We start from the raw sequence: 20,949 nt of genomic DNA on the forward strand, positions 1-20,949 counted from the left end.
ATTGAAACATTCTGTGAACTGTAGTTCCAGGTTTGTAGCATGAAAATAGAAGCAGGTGAAGACCACCATAGCCTTTCTTTGCACAGCCCTCCACAGCGGCCGGAACGGAGAGGTTAAGTTATTGATTCATCTAGTGAAAAGATATCATTAAAAACAGTTAGTTTTCAACTAACGCTGAATCAAAAGCACTATCTCACCCAACATCTCAAGTTAGAGTAGGCAAAGGACGCTTAAAAATAAATGTCTAAAACCCAGTCCCAGACCGTTATGTTAGCCGATCTTCTTTTTTACTTTTCTCTAGTTAGCAGATCCTCTTTTTTATTTTCTCCATCCCCAAAGGCAAGAAGCTCGCTAGCGGCCTCCCCTAGAACTGAAGAGCTGCCTCCAGCTAGACTGGGACTAAGGATGGAGGGGCTGACAGTGTGGCCTCCCCTATTTCTCGGGCCCGCTACCTAGGGATGCTGCCTTTCTCCTCCCCTCGGCCCAGATCCCTCCTTTCCCAGCCTCTGCCCCACCATCTCTCCTGGCCCGCGTGGCCCCCTGCTCTGTTACAACAGGGCTAAAATTGGCTTGTTCTTCCAAAAAGCGGGAAAAGAGGGGCAGTTTTCTTACTGATATAGGGGAGGGAACATCCCGGCGCGCGCACGGGTCAGGCACCCTTTGGGGCTGCTCTGGTGAGGACCAACTGTCTGCGGAGTTTGGGTGGCCCCCTCCTCCAAGTTTCTTTGGAAATAGAGAGACCCCTGCCCTCAGGCTTTCGGCATCACCCGAAGACCCCACAATTACGCCCCCACGACCCAGAGCTGGAGCGTCTGGACAGCTTTTCTAACGTTACCTGGGGGGAGAAGGCCCCGCTTCGGGGTTAAATGGCAATCACAGCCCCCTAGAGGTTCGGAAGGACGTGCTCCCGGCCCAACTCCGCGGCCTCAGCCCCGGCCGTCATCTCCTCGCTCCATCTACGGCTCTAACCAAGACCAGGGGCCCGAGTCGGCGTTCACACGGAAAATTATGCCGGCTCCAGCGGCGCGTAAAATTGATGTGAACCGAACGAAGTGGGATCAGCGTGATCCTCCCTCTCTTGTCTCAACAGGGGTTTTGGAGCGTTACACAAGGCCGAGCTTGTCTCTTTAAGGAGACATTGGACCCTAATTAGTCCGCATTCCTGGCGCGGCTGCCGAACTAGGGGCCAAGGGTGTTTGGGTTAGGAGGGGGATGGGTGGAAGGACCAGACTCCGAAGATCTTCTAACCAGCCCCCAGGCTCACCGCCTCCTCCATCCTCTTTATTTTGCCGCCACCAACACCTAGTTCTGAAGATGCAGCCGGGGCAGCGGCAACGGCGCAGCAGCCGCAACCCTAAGCCCCACGTTACTTTGATTGACAGCTGAACAAATGTTTCCTCGGTTCGAACGCTCGCGCTAAGGAACGTCAGCCAAAGCGAAGCTCCGCCTTGGGCGGGCCATCTCCGCCCCGCCTCCTCTAACTCCATTTCGTTTCTTCATTGGTCGGAGTCACGGGCGACGCCCGGCCCCCACGTGGGATTCAGCCCGGTTGGCTCCTCCCCTCTGGCTTGCCATTTGTCAGCAGTGAAATGATGGGCAGTAACACAGAACGGCGATTAATGTTCAGCCATCTCTGATTGGTTGCTGGAGACGCCTACAGAGACTAGAGTGGGCGGGGCACTTGGAGAGCACGCCGGAACCGTGGCGCAGCCCGACGGTGATTGTAGTCAATCTGGCCGTATTCTCAGCCACGGTCGCCAGGAGCGTACTACAACTCCCGGGATGCTCCGGGTTCCCTCCACGGACGGTTGTGAATATGTATCAGAATGTTAATGATTAGCTGCTGCTAAATTTGGTCAAAGAAGTCACCTACACAGAACGTGTTGTTAGAGCTGTTCTGAGCGGGTGTTTGGGCTGTTGGCTGCTTTCTTCCCCCTCTCACACACTTGTATATTATTTTGAGGTGGTGTTCGCAGAGTTTGAAAGGAGAGAGAATTAAAAAAAAAGCCGCAAGCGTTTTCACTCTTTTATTTTTATAATCCCCTTCAATTTGGGGTTAAAAAAAAGACAAGAAAACAGGAAGGAAGAAAAATAAGGAAATGAGATGTGGTAAAAGAAGCTAAAAGGTGCCTTTTAAAAGATCGTTGCTGTGAAGTGAAAAATCTCCAGAGAAACCAAAAGCACCGCCGAGACCTCTTCCGAACCAAAGGAGTTTGTGTTTGCTTTTAGGGAAGAAGAAAGATCATTCATTCGGAGGAATAACAACCAATTAAAAGACAAATAAAAAAAAGTTTGGAGTGGGACGAGAGCGAGAGAGCGGCGCTGCCGGCGGGCGGTGGGGCAAGGAGCTCTCACTTTCCGGGCCGGCTGAGCGGCGGCCGCGGTGCTGGGTTCCGCGGGCGCGCCTCGGCGGAGCGAACGGCGGAGCGTTGCCGCGGGAGACGCGAGCCGGACAATGCCCGCGGCGGGCCAGTGACGCCCGCGGGGAATGCGGAGCTGCCCGGCCGCCGGCACTCAGCCGCCGCCGCGCGTTCCTGCCGCCCGCGTCACGCGAGACCCGGCGGGGGCCGGGACCGTCCGAGCCACCCCTCAGACCCTGCCGGCCGCCGCCGCCGCCGCCTCCTCCTCCTCGGGGCCATTAAAGCCAATGAGCCGCGCGCTTCTGCTTAGCGCAGCCAACTAAATCGGTTTGGATGATTCGCGACCTGAGCAAGATGTACCCGCAGACTAGACACCCGGTGAGTGCGGGAGGCGCGGGGTCGCCGGGCGCCCGGGGATTCCCCGTGTCGCCCCCCACCCCGTGCGCGGAGTTGTGTCTTTAGGCGGAGGGGCGTGGAGAGCGGCCCGAAATCGGCGCCCAGCTCCGGGAGCCAACCGCCCGCCATCGGCTCCCCTACCCCTCGCCTGCCCCCCCGACCCCGGCGCGGCGGCACTCTCAGAGGGGGGTGCGGGAGGCAATTGAGTTGTAGCCATTTTCTTATTGTTGTCTTTGAAGCTCCTGAAAGCCAAGTGGTGCCGTTTGCGTTCCCCGCGCCGCGACTGGGGGGGGGGCGGGGGTGGCAAGCTATGAAGGAGGCGCGACTCTACGCCGGGGCAGGGAGGGCGCCCTCCGCGGCGGCGCTGCTGGGTTGGCTGCGGCTGCTAAGTGCGGGGCGCCGGCCCCTTGCGCCGCGGGTCCCGGGGGCGAGCGTGCGAGCGCAGCAGCGACCCGGGAGGGTGGCGGCCGCGCCCCCTCCCCCTGCCTGACCGCAGCCCGACGCCATGGCGCGGGTACCCCCGACCAGCCAGTTTCGATTCCGGGTGAGGAGGGAGTGGGCGCGGCGCGCCGGTCCCTGAGCACCCGCCGTTGGCCGGGGGCGGGAGCCGGGACTCGAACCCGCGGAGTCCAGGGCCGCGGGCGGGAGCACGCTGGGGCCCAGGCCACCCCAAAGCCAGCCCGGACTTGGGCTGTGGGGCGAGGGGAGCGGGCGGGAGGCTGGAGGAGACTTTTAATCGCTTTTTGCCTGCGTGCGCGGTGACCACCCCCTGCTCCCCCTCCCCCGCTCACACCGCGTGGTATGTTTTCTTCATTTCTCTGCTACGCCTGTGATGTGGGCTAATTAAATATTTTATTGTTGTTCTTTAGGCACCGCATCAGCCTGCTCAACCCTTTAAATTTACAATTTCCGAATCCTGTGATCGGATTAAGGAAGAGTTTCAGTTTTTACAGGCTCAGTACCACAGGTAACGATATTGACTTTAGCTGATCCTCCTGTTTGCTTAGCTCTTGTCTCTCACATACACATGCAAACACCCCCCCCCCTTTTGAGCTACCCCCACCCTCCGTGGGCAAAAGGGGCAAGTAGAGGCCTTTTTTTCTTTAGGCAGGTGTAAAGAAATTACGCATTTCTATCTTCTCCCGTAAACTGAAAAAAAAGGCAAAATAATCGAAACTGGGGAGAGACTTGGAAAACGCTGAGGCCAAACTTGAGATACTGATTTATTACGGCCAGGAGAATGGAAGGTTGGGAAGATTCTGGGGCCTTTTGACTTCCTTGGTTCTTTATTACTCCGGGCATGATTCCTTCTCACTTCTTTCTGCCATTCCACTGAAGAGCTGAAAGCCCTGGCAAGTCCGAGGGAGCGTTTTTCATTACTTTTGTGCTGAAAAAATGTTTTTGTCTTAGGGGCGATTATTAGCCTTAGAGTGCCTGTGAAACATTTTTCTTTGACTTTTTCCAATGCATAATTTTTATTTCACAAATGTAAGAACCAAAACAAGCCACTGAATCCTATCGGCACTTTGCCCCTGGGTGATGGTATTCAACTTGTCTGAATGTTTGGAGGGGGGAAAAAACAAGACATCATTCATAAGACAGGCAAGATTCACATTTTCATTAATCTTTTCCTAGCACGTTAAAGAAACAAACTCCCTTGTGACCTTTTGGGGTACTTATTTGTGCTGGTTTATGTAGTCATTATTAACGTTTATTTCCTTGCTTTATTAAGTGAATTTAGTGAATACTAATTCTGGATGAAGTTCTGTAATTAAATTGACTAGAGGGTTTATTTCCTTAAAACTTAAAAAAAAAAAAAAAAAAGCAAAACCTAAGGATCACACATTAGATCCTTATTGAAAGGGCAAGTCCAGGCTGGTTATAATTACCCCTTCCTCTGTCTCTTTCCATAAGGACGGTGGTATTTAAGATTGTATTACAGATTTGGATTGTTGTTTGTAGGGGAGGTTTAGAGGAGAGAATGTATGTTTGGAGTTTAAGGACGTAAGTTATGGTCTGCACTATACTTAGATTATTTTATATCTTGAACAGTCTGAAACTGGAATGTGAGAAACTGGCCAGTGAGAAGACAGAGATGCAGCGGCATTATGTCATGGTAAGAAAAACGGTGTCACAGATTCCAAGTGCCTATTAGTTTGGGATAAGAAAAACAAGAATACATTGAAATTGCTGGAGGCTCCAGGATAGATCACAGTCACTCTGCTCATGCAGTTGAGGTTGTGGGAGTGTATAGCAACCTGTAATTCTAGAATGTTATAACTTGTCTTTGACAAGCAGCTTTTGATTTGAATTTTCAGAAAGTTCAGCCACATTGGGTATGGTTTTCTCTGCTTTGTTTTTACAGATTGAAAAATAAAAACAACCTCATTTATGTTTTGTTTAGTCAAAAGCAAAGCGTTTTTGTGTTAGTGGCTTTCTTTGTTGTTACGTTGCGGTTGCTCCAAACAATTTTAGCCACATAATTTTTCTGTATATTGTTAAATTTTAATGTGTCTTAGTTCTTTGAAACAATGATGAGTAAGAAGACACCAGACCTTTTTTCATATTTTTAACTCACTCTTTGTGTTACTATTACATTTATATTTGTGTGCTTGTTTTCAATCTGTAGTGTTGGGTTAGTTTGAGGAGTGTTACAGTCTCCTGTGTAACAGATTTGTTATGCCAGAATTCCTACAATGCCAGTTTTACTGCATGGTTAAAAAAATCCAGTCTGCTTTTATGGAAGTATTATGGAACGTATTTTTAATTGTTCAGAGAGGCTCCAGAGTAACTCAATTCATTCATTTTGCTTTGAGTATGTGAATGTGAGCAGTATGCTAAAAATGAGAAACTGCATTAAGTAGCATCACCTTTCTCAACTGTTCTTTGAAAATGTCAGCATTTGTATGAGACCTTTTTTTTGCCATTAACTTGCCCGCTGTGCCTAGGAATTGGAGTCCCTATGGTACAGAATTTTCAGACTCTTGATTCTTGTGCTTAGGGTTTATAAGGACAACTGCAGGTGTTAAGACTACTGTGTTTCAACTGAATTTTTTCTAAGTTTTGTGAGTTATTTTCTTAGAATCTGTCTTAAAGTGGCTTCTGGTTTATTAGACTTCAGATGATGATTTGGTATGCCTCTTAACTCATTGGCTTAGATATTATGCTTATTTTGGTTGAGGAGAGCTTTTATGTTTGTTTTAAATATACTTGGTGCATTTTGAACAAACTAGGGAAATTGATGAAACGCACAAATTTAATTGCTTTTCCTTCTTTGACAGTATTATGAAATGTCCTATGGATTGAATATAGAAATGCATAAGCAGGTAAGTTATTATTTCTTTGTAACCGTTTTAAATGACAGTAATAATTGCTGCACTTTTTTGTAGTTTTATTGTGCACATTGTTGTGACTACCTGTGCTTAAAAAGACAAGACAACTGAGAAATGCCATTGTTTTCATGTGTGTCTCCTCATTTTTCATGTTATTCTAGTTTTAATAATTTTAAAATATTTCAAGAAGTCTGCATATTAAACTTCGTACACTTCCAAAAGCAGGAAGCTAAATTTTAAAATAATCTTGTTTTGCTTTTGAAAGAGTTGCTTATGTATTTTTAACATTTCAAACTTGTCTCATGAAAGAGTTTTCTTGGAATATATTAAAAAGTAAAACTAAATTGTGTGGAGATTTTATTGGCTTGGTGTGAAAGAATGGATAAAGGGTGAGCTGGGAGGATCAAAATGACATCTGTGGAGCTACAAAAGAAATTCATGTAAAATCCTTGTGCTTGTCTCTTGAGGCTACTTATTTGGGTCTTACCAGGAACTGTAACTGTTACTTCCAAAATTTGTACAGAATAAATGAGCTTGATGGGAGGATGTGATACAGTTCAACACGGGACCTTGAAATCTAGCAATTCGTTCAGGGAAAAAAGAGAGAAAGAAAAAAGATTAATTAGAAAGCATTAAGAGGTATAAATTCAAACTGCTGTTTTTTTTTTTTTGTTGTTGTTGTTTGTTTGTTTTTGCAAGAGACAAAATAAAATGGATTGGCTGTGTTTCCTAGACAGAAGAATAGCCTATATATGTTCATGTACATATGCATATGTACATGTATAAAAAATACTTTTGGCAATAATAATTCCTCTAGGAACAGTTTATTTTTAGTGATCTCTTAGTGGAGTGCTTTAGTTCTCATCAACCATTTCGGAATAGGTGTGTGTCTGTGTTTGCCCGCTGGGAAAGAGACAAGGGAAAACTCACTGCTTTCATCCCTTATTTACGTTCAAGGTGGATATCATTACTTTCTAAGTTGAAATAGTATGATAGGCTGTTACTAGTTACAGATTCCTTTTTTGGGTATAGTTATTCACCACAGGCCCAGAACACAGCCCGATAGTAGATCTTTAAAAGGTGACTCTTAGACAATAAAGGCCACTTGATGGCTAGTACTGGAAAACAAGTTGGAAAAAATGAGTCTTTACTTAGACTGATGATTTTTTTATTTCAGATACTATTTTACTTTGTATACAATTTGGTTACGTCAATATTAGCATTACAATATATACTGTGAATCCTGTCAAATTCTTATTTTGGCATCTTTGTCATTTCTTTTTAGATTAGTAATATAAATGTCTCCTGCTTAAACAAAATCCATTCACGCTTACAGATGGACACCTTATAGAAATAAGTTACATGAGTGATACTGTTTGTTAATTATCCTTATTACATTTAAAATTAGATCTGGATCTTGTTCATATTTTCTTGTCCTCACCCTACCTTCTGAGATTAATTAGTGGCTTTTTAAAGATTAGATGAGATGATTAATGTCCCTTTATTTTTCCTCCTTCTGTATGTTTTTTACCCTAAACACATGGTTTCCAGTTCTCCTTGTACCATCTACATTTCTAAGATGCACATAGCTTTTATTTGGCTGTATATATTTTTTGGGGGGGAGGGGCTATGTGAGATCCCTTAATTTTACACATTTTATACCTCTATAATTCTGTCATCTTCTTGTCCAGTTGGCCTCAAATGCCATCCACTTAAAATTGAGAAGAGTACTTTTTCCCTTTTTTTCTCTTGCTTTTAAATTCAATCATATCAAGAATCCTGAGGGCAGTTTATCACATTATGAAATACAGACAGCCCTGCAAACCACCTACTTATTATATTTTCTTTTCTTTCTCCCCCTTAAGCACAGAGGCATATCTGTCTTTATTTGTTTTCCTAGGCAGACGGCCTTAGTTCCTCTTAGTCTCTCTTCCAGATGCACTCTCTGGATACCCTTGTAATGGAAAGCAGCAATAATGCAGGGAAGTTGCCCTGCGGCATAATTGGGCCTAGTTCTCAAGATCGGGTTAGGCTTATTCACTTATTAGATTTGTGTCTCAAAGGGTTCAAGAGTAGGAGTCCCCGGAGTCCTTGGAAGTACCCTAGTAATTGGTAGCCCTGATATTTGAAACCTTTGTGTATTTTTTGGTAAATGCTCTTGTTCTTGGCTGTTGCCAGCCACAGTATTTATTTTTAGAGAAATTTTTCATTGGAACAGAAAATGATGGTTGCGATCATGACTCTGTGACTTAGCAAATTGATAAAAGGATAAAAGTATGAAGCAATGACAAACGGGGTAGGGGTCAGTGTTTCTCCCTCCTCCCATTTCTGTGTGATGCTCATCATCACTCACCCTGTGTTGATGCTGATGGAGAACTATAAAGTGAAACCTATGGGGAATTTGTCATTCCAAAATGAAAGCTAATGTAATTAGTACCAATTAAAGTACATTTAGTAAATTGGATTTAATCTTAATTAAGCCTGCATAATGTTGCCAATTTTTAACAATTATGTTTGAGAACATAATTAATTTAAATTTTGGTAACTGAGTAAATAGCATTAGTCTGGTAGAATTAGTGGATTTTTTTTAAAGTGGAATTTGGTGACATGACATGGAATTGAAGCATAAAATATGAGTCTAATTTCTGGTAATCTTTAGTAGGATTGATAGAGGTGAGCAGATGAAGTTGGAAAAAAAAAGTTAGGATGGAGCGTTCTAGGCTATAGTGGGAATTAATGTTTTGCTACTGTGTCAAGTTCTAGCACAAAAGTAAAGATGGTACAAATAGGACATGATTAGAAAGGACACCCATTTTAGTATGATGCCTTCAAAATGGAATTCAAAAAAATGAAAGAATATTGGCCTTTATTCACTAAGGATTAGGGTATGGAAATTTGTTATTTTTGTTTTGGATAGAACAGTTGGCCTAGGGTTTAGTTGTTACTTTTTTTTTTTTTGCTGATTATTTAAAAATACAGCCTGGCTTCTAAATGGGTCAGTGATCACAGGCAGTATGGGGTGATGTATGCGGTTGACACCATTACTAAATACTGCTTATTCCCATCCTTCACCTGTAATGCTGTAATTAGAGAAGTCCTCCCTGATAGAATCTGACAGCAGTAGTTATCACTCTAAAACGTGAATATTGGATGTGGATTAGGAGCAGTAGGTATGTGAATTCAATCTGTAAGAACTATACATGGAGGCGAATATACTAGATTTTGAAAAGAGGAGAATGAGAACATTCTATGTATATTCTGTAACTGAAAGTCTCTTTGCTTTTACAAAAATATAGCTTTAGTATTTGAATTTCAGAAATCATTAGAAAATTTTTGAAATCTGCAACACAGTCTTAAAGTGACTACTGCACATGTATGTATAAAATGTTCATGTGTACATATTTATATATGTGCATGTGTATATATAGTATTTTTTTTTTAATCAAAGCAAGAAAACTGTTTCACTCCAAGCCATGTAAATTTTATCATGAGATTAGGGCCACCACCATTTGAGTGCTACTAAAATATTAATTGAATAGAAATGAAAGGGCCTTGCCAACTGATAGGATATCATAATCATAGCCTCTTTGGTCGATGGTAAATGATGATAAATGACATTAGGAACCTTTTAGCAAACTGTAATAACTACAAGGAGGGAAGCAGTATGGATTTGCATTATATCTGATACCCTCCAGTACCAAGTGGATTGCCAATACTGCTTGTTTAGCATTTTCTAAGGGCAATAGGATATTGATTTCTGACTTACAAGGAACAGCTCTATTTTCACCATTGAAAAGTATTGCAGGTTGTTAAGAAGAAATTGACTTGAAGAGGCCGACTGCTGCCCATCATGGAGCAAATAAAGCAAAACTGCCGAAGCATGGTGGAGCAGCGAGACAGGCCCTCAGCAATTTGTTGCTATTAATTTACCATGCTCGACAGCAAATCAATCGGCATCTACTTCATCTGTTGGAGAAAATGCTGTCCAGGGCAGATAAAAAGCTCGGCATGGTACAGAGAATAGACTGGATTGGCCAAAAGGAGGCTGCAGTTAATGTGTAAATAAGTGGAATCAAGGCCACTGTTGCAGAGGAAGCTGTTGTTAATTAGGTTGGTGCTTTTTAGTGAACTATTTTAGAAAGCAGCCTAGGATTTGGAGAGTAAGAAGAGATTTATTTTGAGGTTAAAGTAATATATGACTGCATGACATTCTAGCCTAAAGTTTACTTGATTCTAGGGTGCAATAAATTTATCTGGGGACACTGCTTGCAATGGGATTTGTTTAAAGTTCTGTTTAGACCAGATTTCCCTGAAGGTAACTTTTTTTGAACGTTACCAGTTTCTTGTACATCTTCTATCTTACTGTCTGTGCTTAGATTTGGAAGAGTAGATCCAGTAGTGGGTGTTTGAGTATGTAGTCAAAAATGTATCTATTGTATTCTTTCTTGGTGGCTGCTCCCCCCCCCCCCCCCCCCCCGAGATATGGGCGTGATTGAACTCTTATATAATAATGAAAGGGAACCATAATCAAAGGTGGGATATTCTAACTAATCAACTAATGGACCAATGAAAATTTTGCTGATAGAACTTTCTTTTGAATCTAAAGGGGCTGAACAATGGTGGATACTGCTGGCCTAGAAAATCTCAAAGAGCGATTATAAGTAAAATTTTGATGACTACCTAGACTTCAGATGCATTTAGGAGATTGTGTGTGTGGGGTCCTTGTGTTTTGTTTTTAATGACAGTTTAAAGCCACCTTTTCTAACTTTGAATTGCGTATGAGCTGGTGATACTTTATAATTTTAAAGCCAAATGGAGTTTCTTTTTCTTTTTTTTTTTTTTTTCTTTAACCTTTGCTTCTCTGATTTGGACATTTGGGATAGAAGGACAACTTCACTTTACTCCTATTGGTTAAAGTTAAATGTATGTAGATTTTAAATTATATTATTATTTTTTTAACTGTCAGAGGGTCTGGCATCAGGGCAGTTGATAACCAGGTGGCAGGACCCAGTGAGGTGTCTTTTGACTTGTTATAGCACCTACAAGAGACACACATCAGGAGGATGAAATTTAACCTTTTAGGTGTATGTATTTGTTAGAGTGAGTGTTTTCTGAATACTGTGAGTTTTTCCTTTGTCCCTTTTCACTTGTTGGCTTTTTGTCTTTATTTTGAGGTACCAAAGGGGACTGTCTGTAGATTTTTTCATTTAAAGCAGTGATTGTTGAGTGGAATTGGAAATTCCTTCTGATGGAAGTAAACGTTTATTATGTGTGTATCTGGCATGTACTTACGACTAATGTGGGCACATCGCCAAAATTCTTAACCTTATTTCTCACAGTGATCCTAAAAGATAATCTGTCCAATCAAAAGGTGATTGATTAAACAGGGTCAGATCTGCACTAGGTGATAAAGCTAATAGGTGGTGGATTCTGGACTTTGTATAAAAATTTACCTGGGAGACTGTCTCCTATGAGATAGGTCTGCCCTGAGATAGAGATTCAGACCCCACCTCATCCTGGGAGGCTACGATCTCTGTGAGTTTGTCCTTCAGTCTCTAAACTTTAGGCTCATACCTGGAACTGCTTAAGGGTGGTGGGGGTTCTCAGCAACTGTCTAGAGTCCAGGGCTGCAAGGCTTAGCCTGGGTTTTCCATCCAGACTACTTTCAGTGGGTGAGAAAGTAAGGGTCACTTTCACTTGGAGTCTCCCACATGTGGGCTAAGAGAGTAGCTTGCTTATCAAGATGGAATGTGTTTCCTCCCTAGGCAACCTATTTCACATTTGCTTACAAACTTGCTTTTCTGTTTAACTTTTATCTTTTCTTTGTGGCTTGTAAGACTAAAAGCCTGAAGACAAGGGCCTGTTTGTTAATCACCATCTTGAGAGTTTTTGAAGGGGGAAGCTGAGAGGGGAAAATGTGATGTTTTGTGGCCTCTTTGTAGTTCACAAAAAGGTTCTTAGATGCAGGAAATCACACACAACTCAAAACTTTTAAATGAAGGCAGATGTTTTGCTTTTACTGTTAAAAGAATTTCTGTGCAGCATTCAGACAAAGGGATAGTTTCTTCTCACTGCCCCTTAATCCCTGCTGGATATTTTGATGGGCAAAGTTCTTAGCACCTAGGTAGTATTATTTCAAGTTGAGCTGGGACTAATGGACCAGATGAATGAAACTTGTTTATTTAGGTGTTAGTAGAACCCCGGTGAAGGAGATGGTACAGGCACCAGCCCACTGTTCTTCACATTCTTCATTTGGTCTTTCCTTTCCTAGAATTTTATTTATTTTCTTTTTCTTTTGCACTATAGAATAAATAGAGGAAACCAGTTGGGATTAAATGTTAGACATTGCATTTCTTGTTAGATGTTGCATTTAGAATTTGTGTTTATTTTTAATGAAGAAGTTGTATTATCTTTGATGTGACTCAGTAGTCTGTTTTATCATTCCAGAACTATACTAAAGTATTCAGTGGCTAGAAAAAGAGTGAAAGGGATGTGATTTCTAGAAGGCACGCTCCTTGATTCCTCTCCATACCCTCTTAAAAAAAACAAAACAAAACAACTCACTAGCATTCCAGCAATCATGGCCGATCTAGAGGCCTTATACATGCTAAGTTATCATTTTTGTACATGGAGCTGTTGGAGAGAAGCAGGAAGCAGCACATACAGGTGTGGGCAGCTGAGTACGCTGATAATGACAATTTGCAAGGCTAGGACTTGTTTGAAGTAAGTATACTGCAAATAGAGGCTATGAAATTATTACTGGGGGGAGGAGGAGCTCAGAAGTTGTAGTCAAAAGTGAAAGTTAGAGCTGTTTTGACTTTGCCTTAGTAACAGCTGTCAGTGGTTGTTTTCTGTCTGTAAAGAGGGATTTAGCTGGCATTCTGCACCACAAATCTATATACCCTCTCTGTTTTCACTGGAATTGACCCAGTGTTTATGCCAAGCTGTTGCTATTTCTGTATCACTGAGCCAAAATTTACCCTTAGAGAGCTGCAGAGTGTAACCCTTATTCCATGCAAAGGGACTAATGGGCAAGGTGTGGCTTTTCTTAGCTGGCTCATCAAAGAAGCAAAAGGCATTCATTAAGGTGTCTTGGGTCACCTTGTCAATCTTTTTGAGGATTTGCCCACAAATACCTCAGGAGTTGTGTATAGAGGGGGCTTCTCCATTTTGTGGAATGAAGGGATGACTTTAATCTCAGCACAGGACCAGGCCCCTCCACAATCTGGACATGCCATGGTGCACTTGGACCTTTGCAGGGCCCTGTTGCTTGCAGCAGCCTAGGGAACTGAGAGGTTGGAGGAAGGGGAAGGGATATTGGCTTTCTTAGCATGCATTTTTACTCATTATTGTAATTAGGATTTGTTTATTCTTATTTTCTAACTGTCTTTTACTTCTGAAGGTTTGTGGATGATTTCGGTTACAGAATCTGAAAATGGAAGGAAATGTAACTGGAAAGAATAGTTGTAGTGGAAATCATAAGCGTTAGTACTCCGTAACACCCTTTCTTTGCAGAGAGCTTAAGACATTTTATATGTTTTCCTTAATCTCTCTGATGTTCTGTAAAGCAGGTAGCAAGCTTGGATCCATGTATTTATTTAAATAGCTTCTGTCAGTGGAGTACCCGACAGTTTGCCAAGCAGTGTCATTTCACTGGCCTCCTTTAACAGATGACACTGAGGCTTAAGGGCTTAAGAGACTAGCCCAGTGTCACAGTCAGGGAGGATCAGCACTCGGGTAGGGAAACCAGAGTTCACTCAGGTCAGCGAATGCACTGGAGGTCGCATAGTGAGTGTTGCTGGCAGAAGAGGAAATAGTAGGTTTTTTCTTGACTTCCCTTCCAGGGCTCCCTTCGCTGACCACACTGTTTGCAAACAGCAAATAAATGCTTCTTTTTGTGATGGCTTTTGGCTTTTTGCAACATGACAGGCATGGTGATGCTAGTGGCAGTCCAAGAGTGTTACACTGTCATCTCTCTTGAGTGATCTGATCTTTCTGTGTTTAAGTACAGCTCCAGCTCCTCCCTCTTCTTACCTCTACTCTTGTAGTGCCCATGTCCTGCTCAAAGGGAGTCTAGGATCACTGAATTAAAATATAAAGCCAAGATCCACTTTTAGCATTGTGCTTAATAAAACTGGCTGTCCCTCATTCCTAAGCTATGCTATGCAAGCAGGCTATACTAGCTACATTCTTGTTTATTGTCTGTCTCCCTTTCCTGCTAGAATGTTAGCTCCGTGAGAGCAGGAGCTTTTATTTTCTGATGTTGAGAACTGTTCCTGTCTCATAGTAGGTGCTGATGCTCTTGGTATGCTTGGTGAATGAGGGAATACTCGCAGTTTTAGCTAGCTAAGAATATTGTGATTTTTTTATATTTTTAAAGGGTATATTTGGATTGCGGGATAGATAACAAATCTGAACCTGCAAGCATACTAGTAGGCCTGTGTATATAGGTTAAGTTTGTAGAAAAATGACACATAGGAAGAGGAAGTAAAACTAACTGAACCTGGCATACCTTTCAGGAACGAGTCAGAGTAAAGACAAGGTAAGTGTTTTAGCATGTTGAGTCTGCCTTTTTTTTTTCTTCTTTTTTTTCTGTAGAGACAGAGTCTCACTTTATGGCCCTCCAACTCCTGGGCATAAGTGATTCTCTTGTCTCAGCCTCCGGAGTAGGTGGGACTATAGGTGCCCACCACAACGCCCGGCTATTTTTTGGTTGCAGTTCGTGCAGGGCTGCGTTCGAACCTGCCACCCAGTATATAGGGCCGGTGCCTTACCGACTGGGCCACAGGCACCGCCCTGAGTCTGCCTTTTTAAATAGGAAAAACGTGACTTCTTTCCAACTACATTTGAAATTCAGTTGGAATATCTCTGTATCATTAAATCAGTATGTATCTGAAGAATTCTTTTACTATTAATAGCTCTGTGTACGTGCGATTTGAATGATGGTGAGGAGATACTGATCTTAAGTATACTTTGTAGTGTGTTTAGCTAAGTTCCCTCCAGATCAGTAAAAAAATGACAAGCTTTGAGTTCTTAAGGGACAAGGAACTTTGAAAAAAAATCTTAGTTTTTGTATTTGAGGAGATAGTATAATGTTGAAAGTAAAATATTAACAGTAAGCAAGTTTAGTTTATTGTGCAGGTATTATTTCACTTATTCTTACAGTAACTTTAGGAGATTGCAATATTATTTTTATTTCCATTTTACATATGAGGCTGGGACAGAGCCTAAATAACTTGATTGAGATCAGCCAGCAAAATAGATCCTTGGTTTGACTCAAGGTCAGAACACTGGTATAATTATTTCTGCGTTATTCCAAATGCTATGTTTGGAATACTTTACTACCAGCATCATCTCTTTACCTCCCCCCAAATATTTGACTGAGTCTAGTGCCTCAGGTTCTAGTTTTGGCCTTCATAACAGCCAGCTTTGTGGTATTGCCCAGTACCTTACTTTCTTAGGGTAGTACTTTTCTCTCAGGTTAAAATTAGCTAATTAGTTCCCCCAGTCTCTTTTAGCTTTGACCTAAAATGACTGTGATTGGTTTATTGCCTTCTGTGATCCAGTGAACAGAAATTGAGACTTCCTATCAGTTTCTTTTTTAGTCTCAGAAAGTCCCTTTTAACACTTATTTTCAGAGTTCTTAAAATCCAAAATTACCTAATGGAGCTAGGAGTAGAAGTGTATATTTATAAAGTACTTTATATTTTACAAGGTAATTTCTCATCTATTTTTTTCATGTAAGCCCTAATAATGTTGATAAAGCATTCTCCCCATCCTATGGATTAACATAATGAGACACAAATGTTAAATGACAAAGTTTCACAGTTAATTAGTAGTTGGTCCATAAGTCACTGATTTTCTTCAGACCAGCATTCAGGCCAAAGTTATGTTGACACAAAAGTAGAGCAGTTATCAGAAAATGTGTAACATGAAAAAATATATAAAATAAACTATAATTCCCACTAGTATTTTATATTATGTAATGTTAATTTTGTATATATAAAATGATTAGGTTTTGTATATTTCCTTTGGCATATATTAGAATTTTAATCACATGATTTCTGACATTGTATGGATTTTAATGTGATTCAATAATTTTCTTCCAAGATGTGTGAGTAGATATGTAGTTGTCTATTACCTGTGGTTAAATTAGCTCTTGGGGTTAGTTACCCTTCCAGAATCCATTGTAGGTGGTCAGTTTCTCTAGCTCAGATAGAAAGCATGTCTGTAAACTGTGACTTACAATGAACTTGATATCTGAAATCCTTAGGGCTTTCTTACCTTGTCCCTTCAGAGATCCTTTAGTTAAGGAAGTTAAATTCATTACACAGAAATGATTTAATCATAAATAAAAGAAGGGAGATGTTTAATTTTGGCCTTTTTGAGCTTTGAATCAAGGGCGTAGCAGAGATCAGGTTTCTTCACTAAATGTTCCAAAATGGAAGAATGTGTTTCATTCATGGCTGTACTGTTAGCACCTAAAATGATCCCTGGAACATGGTATAGGAAATGAATAAATGAATGATGGAACAGCTAATGGCATGGTTTAATTTTTATATTTCACTGCATTTTCTCCAGCATGTCACATTCTCAGTGTCATCTGCCTTCATTTAAACCTTGTTTCCCAGGCCTTAAGGTGGACCTGGCTATTAAAAAGTCCTAGGTAGGCAATCAGAGGTTGAGAATTCTTACCCAGTCTGCCACAGGTCCTTGAGCTGGTAGTTGGCATTTTTGAAATTTAGAAGTGGAGTTCATGCCAGCTGGTTTATTTCTAAGATATCTTTAAACTCTTAACATCATATGATTTTAAAATGAGCATCCCTATTTTCATTGCTTGGTACTAGAGGCATACCATTATATTTAGTTTTTAAGGTAATTTTTTATAAGAGGAAATACAACTGTTTTAGTTTTCTTTGAAGAACTTTGAGCAGTGTTAGGCTGTTGTAGATAGCTAAAATAATCTCAATATTACCAATGTTTCACAATCTAGAATCATCTGCAGTGTTGCTTTTTTGATAGTTAGGGCCTCATTTACTGGTCTTTCTGCAGACACAGAGGGGGTCACTGACTACATGGAGTTACAGATATTTCTATATGTATGTATCGGGCAAATGTTGGTTGTAATAATAAGTTAAGCAGTTAGGTTTTGTTGAGCACCTACTGAATACCAGGTGATGCACTAAATGCTACAGATGCATTAATTTGTTTGATTTATAAACCTTTGGGGGATTATCTTCGTCGTATATGAGGAAACTAAGGAGAAAAGAAGCTAAGACATTTCCCAGAGTTATATAGCTGGTAAGTTACAGAGTGGGGACTCAAGCCCAGGTATTGTGGCTTCAAAGCCCACAATCTGAACCATTGTTAATAAGTGCATCATAAGTCACTGTTTTATTAATAAGGTAAGATTTATGTTTGTTTTTGCTTTTTAAATCCCCGTAGTCTGCTGCTGTTTTGCACACAGTGAACTTAATGTTATAATTAATAACAGGTCTCAAGGAGTCTTAACTTGGGTTGGGTAGGTTTTTTTTTTTTTTTTTTTTTAAAGCACACTAGGTTAGTGGACCCATTGGTACATCTTTTATCACAGATTGTGCTATTAGTCCATTGCCTGATTGACCATAGGCTTCCAGATACTTTTGTGTTTCTGTCTATGAGATTTCCAAAACAGGCAGTGTACCTTCTTTTCTAACAACATGGGAATGTCAAGAGGACTGTAAACTTTTTGAGTGCCTCCCTGGGGTGGGAATATGCATCAAATTCTTGGATGAATTTGAAAGGATCTGTATAGTCCTTGAATTCATAAGCACAATTGTCTACCTTTTTCAGGGGGGAGCAGAATCCATTGCATTTACTGATCCAGTGAGGAAGCTGAGACCCAAATTAAAGAGCTACATGAGTAGTCTCAGACCAGGGCAGCTCCTTTTGCTCCAGTATCTTCCAGTTGTCACAACTTGGGAGCTCCTCCTGATACCTAGTAGGTAGAGGTTAGGATGCTGCAGAATACCTTATATGCATAGGACAACCCCTATATAACAAAGAATTATCATGCCTGGGTGGCGCCTGTGGCTCAAGGAGTAGGGCGCCGGTCCCATATGCCGGAGGTGGCGGGTTCAAACCCAGCCCCGGCCAAAAAAATAAAATAAATTCACTGTTTAAAAAAAAAAAAAGAATTATCATGCCTACAGTTTCAGTAGTGCTAAGGTTGTGAAACTCTGCTTCAGAAAGAGGAAAATATTGTTAAATTCTGTTGCCTTTTTATCGCCAGGTGAGTTATACATTTGGGCATTGTTACCTCTTAGAGACAGGCCAAGAATCAGCACCATTTTCCTTCTCTAGTCAAATCAGCATGAGAGAATTCTTCAAACCATAGTTGTCTTTTCAGATTTTTTTCTTTCTTTTTTTATGATGATAAGCAGAGTAGGGCTAGTGGTAAGTTGTTTTTAAGTCTGAATGGGAATATTTCGTGGTCTTTTGTAATCATCTTTTTTCTGATGAAGAAGTAAGGGTCCTTTCAGGTGAGAGAGACCTTTCATAATTAAGTTCAGCTCCTTGTTGGAAATCAGCTTGATTTCCACCAAAAATATCTAAAACGTTGCGATGCTGTTGTTATACAAGACAAGATTTTTCATTGGAGGTACTGGACTGGGAGAGATTTTATTGATTAAGTGATTGAGACAGAGTCTCACTTTATTGCCCTCGGTAGAGTACCCTGGCATCATAGTTCACAGCAACCTCAAACTCTTGGGCTCAAGTGATCTTCTTGCCTCAGTCTCCCAAGTAGCAGGGACTATTGGCACCTGCCACAGTGCCCACTATTTTTATAGACAGAGTCTTACTGTTGCTTAGGCTGGTCTAGAATTCCTGAGCTTAAGCAATCCACCCACCTTGGCCTCCCAGAGTTGCTAGGATTATAGGCATGAGTCACCATGCCTGGCTGGGAGAGATTTCTTTATGTGAGACCTATTTGTCTTGACTGCCCATTCAATAGGAACTAGAATTCACCTTACTCCTTGTCTAAATTTTTCAGAAATAATTGCCTTCATTAGCTTTCCTTTGTCTATGCTGAGCATTCTCAATCATTTCAGCCATTCTCCTGTGACATTGGTTTAAGATATGTATTATAGACGGGGCCTCCTCAGAATTCAGCATGACACCTTGGCCTCATCCATCTCAATGGAGGGATAAGGGCAGATAACACTACAAAATAGTTCCCTTCACTTATTTATCCTTTTGGTTAGTACAAAGTACAGTGTACTTGTCTTCGTCCAGTTCTAATCACTTAACCTTCGTCTAGGTTAAACAAAAAAAGTTTTTTGGAGTTTTTAAGTGGTCTGTGTCCAAAACATGAGTTTTTTTTTGTTGTTGTTGTTTTGTTTTTGAATGCATGAACACTGATGGGTGAACCTTAGTTTTACTTGGGTTTACTTTTTTCCCCTTCAAATTCCACTGTGCTGTGAATTTTAAAACAATTATCCCTAGCCCTACTCTGCTTATCATCATGAGAAAAGGTAGAAAAAATCTAAAAAGACAACTATGGTTTGAAGGATTCTCTCATGCTGATTTGAGAGACTTGAGTGACTATTTTTGTAAAGACTTTTGATTTGGGGGGACAGAACTGTTTTGAAATGTGGCTTTTTACCTTTAAGTATGTCTACCTTGGTTAACCTCAAAAGAAATTATAGTTGACCTAAAGTGGCCAATGGTGGCAATTCCATGGTAACTGACCTGATTGAACATTTTGGGGGTAAGTTGTGGAAGAGAAAATGCTTGTTTGGGCTTCTTAATGGATAAATGGTGTTCTAAAAATTCCATCCTGTGCTTCTAAAGGTGCCAGGAGTATGGAAGTAATAATTTGGCAGCTCTACCTCCTGTCAGATTTAGGAGAAGCAGAGTTAGGCTTAGTGCATTTATGTACACAAACCTTTCTTTCATAATATGAAAGCCTGATAGGCTCATAGCAAGGACATACTTTAACTAGATCTAAGCAGAAGATTTTCTTACAGTCTAAGCAAGAATTTTTAGGTTATTTTATATCCAGTTTAGGATTCATATTTGTGAGATGGTACTCGTGCCTGCTTCCCAAATTGGATTTATAAATCCCACTTCTTCTCGGATACTTGATTTTACATTTTGGGGTCATGATTTTGCTGCTTTCTTTTTGTCTGTTCAAGGCTGACCCCCAAAATTAACTCTAAATTTAAATATTTAGCTTCTCAAATTGAAATATTTAGAACTATACTTACAGAGGTTAAGAAGATTATGAGCTAAATACTTAAACATGAAAAATAACTTAGTCCTTATGAAGTTGTTTGTTTTATTTTTCACTAGAAGGGGCTTGGTTAAGAGACAGTAGAGCTGGACACCACCCAAGGAAGGCAAAGGCTATAATGGCTTTTATTCTTTCATTGAACAAATGTTAATTAAACTCATACAATGTTCAGAGAGCTTTGAGGTCTAGGTTGCTATGAAAGGTACAGGCTTGCCTCTATGGAGAAGCTAATCTTTTTACATCATTTGGACCAGTGTGAACAATACAAGGTAGTGTGTAGTGATAAAACTTTTATGACACAGGTAGAAAAAAAGGGAGTCTTTTTGGCTCTTGGGTGATTAAGGATATTGTTACAGAGGAGGTGGGAACATTTTAGTGAAACGTGGTGGGGAGCACTTAGACAGGATAAAGGAAATGGGGGGAGGACAGGGAGAATTCCAAGTGGAAGCCACAGAGAAAGGAAGCTGCTGTGCATGTTTGGGCTGTGCTGTTTCCAGCTTTGTTAAGGGATAGATGAGAGGATACTTGGGAAGATGGGTTTGGGATGTATTGTAGAAGGTCTTGATAATGCTAGTTGTGGTGTTTG

General features: G+C 41.2%; 1 protein-coding gene across 17 annotated transcripts in view; it reads left to right on the forward strand.

The window, feature by feature from the left end:
- The first annotated feature begins 1,756 nt into the window (after positions 1-1,756).
- Positions 1,757-20,949, forward strand: part of TLE4 (TLE family member 4, transcriptional corepressor) — a 150,476-nt gene continuing 131,283 nt past the window's right edge. For 11 of the 17 annotated variants that reach the window (XM_053575846.1, XM_053575853.1, XM_053575870.1 and 8 more), the window contains exons 1-4: positions 1,757-2,738; positions 3,626-3,723; positions 4,809-4,872; positions 6,038-6,082. In XM_053575846.1, coding sequence (XP_053431821.1) covers positions 2,694-2,738; positions 3,626-3,723; positions 4,809-4,872; positions 6,038-6,082 — 252 coding nt within the window. In that variant the 5' untranslated portion in view covers positions 1,757-2,693. Of the gene's footprint in view, positions 2,739-3,104; positions 3,301-3,625; positions 3,724-4,808; positions 4,873-6,037; positions 6,083-20,949 lie in introns of those variants that run through there. The other 6 variants (XM_053575861.1, XM_053575892.1, XM_053575901.1 and 3 more) reach the window with 2 other exon arrangements.

Source organism: Nycticebus coucang, chromosome 2 (assembly GCF_027406575.1).
Source record: "Nycticebus coucang isolate mNycCou1 chromosome 2, mNycCou1.pri, whole genome shotgun sequence".
NCBI lineage: Eukaryota > Metazoa > Chordata > Mammalia > Primates > Lorisidae > Nycticebus > Nycticebus coucang.